At 38.6% G+C, this 8,079-nt stretch overlaps 1 protein-coding gene across 1 annotated transcript in view; it reads left to right on the top strand.

The window, feature by feature from the left end:
* The window catches only part of UBE2Q2 (ubiquitin-conjugating enzyme E2Q family member 2), a 40,497-nt gene extending 32,656 nt beyond the window's left edge, over positions 1-7,841 (top strand). The window contains exons 8-14 of the mRNA XM_008948727.1: positions 249-309; positions 1,452-1,542; positions 1,889-1,947; positions 3,448-3,496; positions 4,445-4,540; positions 5,523-5,589; positions 7,223-7,841. Of these exons, the coding sequence (XP_008946975.1) occupies positions 249-309; positions 1,452-1,542; positions 1,889-1,947; positions 3,448-3,496; positions 4,445-4,540; positions 5,523-5,589; positions 7,223-7,254 (455 nt within the window). The 3' untranslated portion in view covers positions 7,255-7,841. The remainder of the gene's footprint in view (positions 1-248; positions 310-1,451; positions 1,543-1,888; positions 1,948-3,447; positions 3,497-4,444; positions 4,541-5,522; positions 5,590-7,222) is intronic.
* Positions 7,842-8,079: the final 238 nt, after the last annotated feature.

Genomic DNA, 8,079 nt, shown 5'->3' with positions numbered 1-8,079 from the left:
TAGGGAAAGGTTAAGTGCCAGAAAAGCATCTTTATTCCTGTGGAATTTTTTTTAATAAAAATGAAAACACTTTTTTCTTGCAGTTGCTCAGAAGTACTTCTGCTATTGGAGGAAGGATATGCCTCAGTATCTTCTCTATTGCTTAAATCTACAGACAGTATTTGTACTTAAAAGCAAAGAATGTTTTGGCTGATTTTTAACTTGTTAAACTTTTAGTACAGAATTAATTCTATCTAATATTTCTACAGGGATATATTCAGTGGAACTGGTAAATGACAGCTTGTATGAATGGCATGTTAAGCTTCTGAAGTAAGTTATTAATTTTTTTAATGTTCTGAATACTTATTGCTGCAGAGAATTGTTACTTTGGATAAATGAGATTCTCTAGCCAGAGCATATAAAATAGCATGTGTTGGCTACAATTCTAGCATACAGAAGTATGTACAGAGGTTGAACTGTAGTAATTGAGCTGGCAAAAACCCCAAACCCTTTTTGCAAAACCAACACAGTATTACTGTACCTTTCATTACTGTTCAATTCTCTTTCCAAAACTATTCCAAAATATGAAACCTTAAATGATGAATAATTTTTAGTTTTTTTGTCAGAATAGTTTTATTTTTATTTTGTTTGGTTTTAATTTCAAGAAAATGCAACTTCTTGTTTCATTCAAGATGTAAGAAGGAGCAGAACTGTCTTAGTGTCATTACTTATTTCTGCAGTTGTGCAGACACACAGGACAAATTTTTAGAAATAATGTATTTATGACTTACATAACTTGTCTTCTCTTATGTACTGCTTTTCACTGTGTACTAGATCTAGTCGGCTTCTAGTCAACATCTAGCCGGCTTGCCGAAGGCATTTTTTTGACTAGTCTCTTTTAAAAGCTGCTGGGGTGTCAGAGCATGAGTGGGATTATCCCCGTAGTGTCTGAATAAATGTCTGGGCTGCTCACCACCAGCATTTTGCAACAAACAGTTGTTGAAATTCTGCTGAGCACAGGCTACTGGCTTTGGTACTTCTGCTGATGCAGATGACTTTTAAGAGCTGATAGAGAACTACAATCACATAGTCCATAAAGATTTCACTGTGTACTGAAAACTAGATCTCTACAGTCTTCCTGTTAATTTCCGCCCCCCTCCTCTTGTGGAAAATATGTTTCCAGTGAACTGAAGAAAGTTAAAATTACTCTTTTCAAGTAAACAGGTTATTTTGTGCTGACTGTGTTCCAATAACTTGATAGCGTTGAGAACGTAGTGCATTTCAGCACGTGTTCATGCTGATCTCGGTGCAGAGTGTTTACTTCATAAGGGGAGAATGAGTTTCACACAGTTCACTTTAAATTACAGGTTTTGAACTACAAACGCATAAGGGAGCTCTTAAAGAGTGACTACTATTTAGAGGTAGTGAAAATATTTACTTCATCTAGGATCTCTCCCCTGCTTCTTTTATAGGGTTGATCCTGATAGCCCACTGCATAGTGATCTTCAGGTCTTAAAAGAAAAAGAAGGTGTAGAATACATTTTACTCAACTTCTCTTTTAAGGTATGTTTTTATCGGAAGAAGTGCTGAAGTTAAATTTGTAGATGAACATAGAAAGTGACTGAAATGACCCTCAGCTGTTACTTGGGTAAAGATGGAGCAGTAGCATAAAAGCAAAACAAACAAAAGAAAAATTAAAGCCTAAAACCAACAAAACTTTAAGTTGGACACTAAAGCATCCCAAAATGTATTTTTTTTAGTCAGTACTGTGGGAAACTGATTTTTATGGAACAGAAAAATTTTACTGGTTTAAATCTGATTTGTCATATAAAGCTATTGAATACTTCCTTGTTAGGAAAACAGTGTCACAGTATGTTTTTTTAATGTGTTTTTTTGTTATGCTTTTCAGGATAACTTCCCTTTTGATCCTCCCTTCGTGCGAGTGGTTTCTCCTGTGCTCACAGGAGGGTAGGTTTGAGTTGCCTTACAGTAACTTCACTTTGTGGTAAAAATGTTATGATGTTGAGATTGGTTGATTGAGTTTGGAGGGAACATGTTGAGACTAGCATGTAGACTTCAAGAAATTTCCCCTAAATGTAAGTGAGCTGCTATATACAGTGAGTTTGGTGAAGAGCTCAGTGTGATGTGGAGACTTAACCTCTCCACTTTTATGAACTCAGAGTAGGCAAACAGCAGGGTTCAATTCCTCTTTGACTTGCTTAGTTCATGTCTAGCTTTGAAGGACTCTGTGCCTGCCATGATGTTTAAGAACTGGCCTCATTGCAGGTGGTTAACACAACTGTTACTTCTCCTGTTGGAGGTTGTTTTGAGTTGGTGCTTTGACAGGGTCTTGATCCCTGTGTTGCCTTAAACTTGCTGTATAGTCTTAACTTACTGTCTGTTGCTGGTAACACTGCCAGTTTTTGTCTAAGAACTCCTCAAATGCCAGTCCAAAAATACTAGGTTTAATTGGCATCATGCTCCTATAGTCATCTAAACCATGTTTGAAGTGCTCTGTGGCCCAGAAACTTGCATATATCCATGGAGAAAAGATGAAATTCACCTTCCAAAGCTTCCTGTTTTTTTGACAGGAAGTTACACCTGAAAATGCAGTGTCTGATAGCTGTTGCTGATTCTGGTTTTAATTACCGCCTGTCTTTTCGGCGTTGAAGACATAATTGGTGCAGTTGAATTGCTCCTTACCAATGGAGTAAGCAAGCAGTGGCAGACATTGGAAAACTCATTTTCATTCTGGTTTTGTTTTACTTGGACTTCTTTGTAGAATGAAAAGAAAGAATGGCCCAGGAGGCTTTCAGTGATTGTTTCCCTGTGAATGTTGTACAGATCCATGTTGTTCAAATATCTTGATAATATGAGACAACATTTTTGGAGTGGTAAATTCTATTTGCTCAGCTCAGGTTTTGTGATAACGGGACATTCTGGTTGCTGAGTTCCAGTCAGCACAACACGCGATGAAGAGTTTTTGAAATTAGAAAGTGGTTTATGGGACAAGACCAAGTGAAGTTCTGCTTTATCTCACTTGTTTAGATCTTTAAGTGCACCTACACTGTTTGGGATTTTGTTAAATTTCTTTAAAGAAGTGAATTTGTTTGGTTAGTCTACAACTACACATCAGTATTGTGTGTATGCAGTGTCACCATATGAAAACAACATTCCTTTTGTCATGGTCTATGTACAGTGGTGTAAGCAGTGATGCCAGCTAGCTTGGTCACTGATATTAACTAAGTGTAGTTAACAAAGGGAACTTTTTGGTTCCACAACGCTAATCTTCTTTGCATAAATATAATACTGGTAACTAGTTGCAGTATATTACTGGTTAAAGGACACTGCAGCTTTATAGGAACAAAAAGTGTAACAAACTACCCTGCAAGAGCTTAAACACCTGCGAACCGTTTAATCTTTTTACTAACAGCTGATGTCAAACTTTCTTTTCACGTTTGTTTCTAGGTATGTCCTAGGTGGAGGTGCACTATGCATGGAACTTCTTACTAAACAGGTGAACATGGGCTCTGTTATCTGCATAATAAGCAAGCATGTTTTAAAATAATGAAAACGGGTGTTTTCCCTGAGTTGAAGAATCCCTGTGTAGAATGAATGATACACTCCAAGAGGAACATGGCATAAACCTCAGGCCCACAAGATTTGCCTTGCTGATCTTGTATGAGATCTTCTTTTCTGTCTTGGATGGCTTACAAGAGGTCTGGAGAAGAGGCAAGAAGTGAGAGTATATCAACTTTGAATTCTCAGAATTTCTGGGAGGAAACCAGTGTAGAGTGAGGTCTGAGGAGCAAGACACACGGTTTTGTTTTCCAGAAGCCTCTGCTAATGCACTGAGTCAGCTCTGGAGAAGTGAGGAATGCAGAAGATTGTAGGCGTAGATGAGTCCTGCGTTGATGGAGTGATTTGTTTTTCTCTTTAAAATAAGTATATAAATGAAGTAACTATTTGCAGGTTCTAGCAGAAGCTTTTATGAACCCTGGAAGGCAAAGCAATGCCAGAGATGAGAAATAATTTTCCTGCAAACAAAATTGTTGTAGCTCACTCAATGGCTTCATTAGATAGCAGTCTTTTCTGCTTCTTACAACAAAAAGTTCTAATTTCTGTTGTGAGTTTGCCAAGTAAGTGTGAATACTGTAATAATGGAGCTTTTCTTGTTTCTGTCTTGCTGTATATTGGAAATGTGTGATTCAGCCTTCTCATTTTTCCTACAGGTTCTTAGCACTAATGCTAAGTGTATCACTGGAAAGTATATCTGGAGAGTATAGCGCTTTCCAGGTTTTTCTCTGGAAAATAGAAGTCGTGAAGTGGAAGCGAATGGTTAAAACTAGAACTGGGGTGCAGAAAAATAAAAGATAAGCCCAAAGCACACATTCCAAAATAGATTTGCAAGGTGAGCACGCAAAGCAAGTACATGTTATGTAGATCTGTCTCCTTCCTCCCCCAGGGCTGGAGCAGTGCCTATTCAATAGAATCGGTCATCATGCAGATCAATGCCACTTTAGTCAAAGGAAAAGCCAGAGTACAGTTTGGAGCCAATAAGGTAAACGCGCTGTGTGTATCCCTTACACAAATTGCCCATGAGGCCTCCGTTTCTCTGCTGACACGTAGAAGATGCTTCATGACATAATTGCCATTGCAAATATATTTGTTTTGATTTATCTTGATGTCTGGGGTATCTATGAGTATTTTATTGGCAGTTAAACTATGAGTTTAAGAACCAGTGAATGGGTGAGAGGCATAAAACCTTGGGATGGGCAGGCTGTGTAAGTAGACAGACTTGCTGCACTATCCCTGTACTGGTAAGGTGGGGACGGAAGGAGGGTTCAGAAGTGGGATTGGGAGGATTTGAAAATTCCAGATCTGAGAAGGGCTGTAGATGATAGCCTGACTGTCAGGATGGCATGCACTGACGTTAGAAAGTCTGAATAGCTGCAGAGTTTCAAGAGAGAGTGAAAAATGACACCATGCAAAACCTTCTGAGCTAGCCATTCAGTGTTCACTGGAATCATAATCCCATTCAAGTGCATGTGCTGCTCATGGATCATAACCGAAAAGACTTTGAAGTACTAAATGCTGTTCTCAAAGGATGTTTTAAAATATTCAATTACTGAAATTACCATTCGAATGCTAGTTTTTAGGTAGTGATTCAAGGGTAATGAACTAGGTAAGATGTAAGTTTATGATCACAGTCATGGTCAGCTGAGCAAGCCAGAGCTACAGTGGGGATTACCTGAAGCCCACTGCTGTGGTTGCACACACTGCTTACTTGGCTCAGGTTTTGAACCTTCTGATAGAGTGGTCTTTCCAGCAGCCAGGGTTATGTAAATTACTGTCATTATGACAGAAGAAATGAGAAAATAATCCTATTTGTGTTTAAATCTTGTACTTAAAAGCCAGGAACACGGTAACTTCACGCACGGGTTTTATTTGTGAGCCTGCTGCAGAGTTTCTTCAATAAAAATGGTTGTAAGTCTCACTTGTCTAGATGCAGGGTATTTATGTTATTTTTTTTCTCCTTTCAGAATCAATATAATCTAGCAAGAGCACAGCAGTCCTATAAGTCACTAGTACAAATACATGAGAAAAATGGTATGTATACTCTTGTGACGTTATTCTTGTCTGCACAGCAGCTTGAGAGTTGGTATTTGGCTGCAGCAGAACTTCAAGTGCAAGTGTCTTCTGTTGGCTTGGGAAGACCATAAATGGCATTTCCTTCCTCTTGTCTTGCAGTAGGAAGACAATAGTGCTTAAAATAATTTGACTAACAATAATTGCAGTGTTCCCAGCTGACATTAATGTTCCATGTGTTCTTACTGTCTGTTGAAAGGTAGTTCAATTTCATTTTCAGCCAGCCCTTCTAGGAACTTTATTCTTACTGAAGCTTCTAGAGTGTCTTATTTGTTAGTGAAGTACTTGCTGGAAGTTTCCCTCTTTCTCTGAAAAGCTTTGTTTCCATGTCACAAGACTTTATCTCTTTCTTAATGATTACTATTAGTAAAGTGGAAAGAAAGACCAGAAGCTAAAAAATTACAAGAAGTCCAAATGAAATATGCTGGCTGGAAAACTGTGAAATGAAAATCAGATTTTTATTTTTTTTGTATCCTATTTAAAGCCAGTTAATGGTCTCTCAGCTGCATAAAACAAGTATTCAGGTGTAATTGCATTCATTGTGCCAGGATGAGCAGGTAACAAATGACCTCAGGCTTTAAAAGGTTTAAGTGGCTTACAGGTTATGTAAAAGCAGTCAGCAGAATTTGTACCTCATCTCATGATGAGGGACTTAGTCTCAGTTACCGCTTCTATGGTGTTCTTTGATCCAGGTGGGAAACAGTGTCCTCTGGAAATTCACATTGCTGTGAACATGAAAATATATTTCAGTGTGACTGTAAGGAGCACCTCAGTTTCCCTACTTCTAAAACTGAGTGTAATGCCTTCTCTGCTATTGGGAGGAAGCTCAGAGATAACTTCAAAATGCTTTCCAATTTTATGGTACTTTGACCTTGCCGTTAATTGAGTCTTTTGCTTTTTTAGTTTGCTACGAAAGCCAGCATGACTGCCTATTTACCTCTAGCTATGTGCTAGCCCTGACTACAGTGATTACTGCTGCATCAGGAGCTGTACACAAGGCATTCACAGCGTTTATTGCTGCTGCGAAAGGTGTCTTTAACTTACAGATGCTACCTATTCTCTGGGACAACATAAATAGTCCCTGTGTTTGCTATATAAATATTTAGAGGAATTTTTGCAATAGTGGCTGAGAGAATTAAGGCTGGAGACCTGGAGGTGGATAGGAAAAAACAAACATGCCAAATCTTATCAGGAGACAAGTTATTCAATTGAAATTTCGGAGCCCGTTGCTACAGCAGCATTTACAGAAGAATGATAAACTGTTGAAGCGCTAGTGGGTTCCTAACTCTTCAGTAAGTGAGATGGGATTTGTATCCCAGTGTAGTCACGTTGGCATGTCTGTGCATTAAGTGGCTTGAAGACTTAGGGGCTTTTACTTCTGCTACATTAGGTTTTGTTACAGTGTTCCTCCAACAGCTTCCACTGAGGTCCAGCTTGTCCTCCTCAGGATAGCTGCTGCCACAAAACCCCCTAAACTTGGAAGTGTTCAGTTTTCCCATCCCAGTACTGGGTCTCTCACAAACTGAGGGTAAGATGGAAAGATCGTCTAGGCGTAGCAGTGCTGGTACCTCACACATTTCTCTGTTCTCCATAGGCTGGTACACTCCTCCGAAAGAAGATGGCTAACATTGAGGACTGTGGTATACCTGGACCAATGTCAACAAAACAACTCTTTTTTATGTTTTTCCAACACACAGACTCAAGCTATGAGTGCCCCTATAACAGCTGTACTGAAGACTTTAGCTATTAGTTAAGTTAGTGGATAATCTGTCAACTGACACGTAAAAGTATAAGTTACAGCCTTACCATTCCTCTCTTCTTAGGTATCTGGACTGAGCAGTTTGGGCCTTTACTGTATTTGTTCATATGGATTAAGCATATTTGGGCCATGCCCTCCCTTCTTCCTTTTATATTTGAAAGCATAAGCTCCCTACAGCCGGCTATTGAGATGCTACAGATCATTCAATAGGAGTGAGTTGTTCACACTTGTGTATTTCTTACCTTTTGCAGAATGCAGACTGCAGAGACTTACATTGTATCGTTTAATTTAAAGCCAAGAAGTTTAATACGTTGTTTAATACTGTTTTAGGAATCATCAGATCTTGCAAACAGTGGTAGTTTTTCTGGTCTAAAATGACAGCATTTGTAGTATTTCCAAATTAATGATATAGGAAAAACACGTGTATGTTAAGTCATTAAACATTTTTCATGGCTGTATGAGAATATGAACTTTTTCTTGGAAAAGATGCTCTTTGTTTAGTGTGTTGTGTGGTTGTTTTTTTTTTTTTTTTGTTATAGTTTTGTTTTGCTTTTTTCTTTTTTCAAGCACAGCAAGGCTGTGCCAATAAAACCTTGTAACTAGTCACTTCCACTGGGGCATCAGAACTTGCTGGGCTGTTTCTGCTACTTGTTGGCTCAACCTCCTTAACAAGAAGAGCTGCAGTATGAAGC

The sequence above is a fragment of the Merops nubicus genome, unplaced genomic scaffold (genome assembly GCF_000691845.1).
Source record: "Merops nubicus isolate BGI_N331 unplaced genomic scaffold, ASM69184v1 scaffold23501, whole genome shotgun sequence".
Taxonomy (NCBI): Eukaryota; Metazoa; Chordata; class Aves; order Coraciiformes; family Meropidae; genus Merops; species Merops nubicus.
Note: the sequence above shows the minus strand (reverse complement) of the source record. Positions and strands in the feature narration are given on the sequence as shown.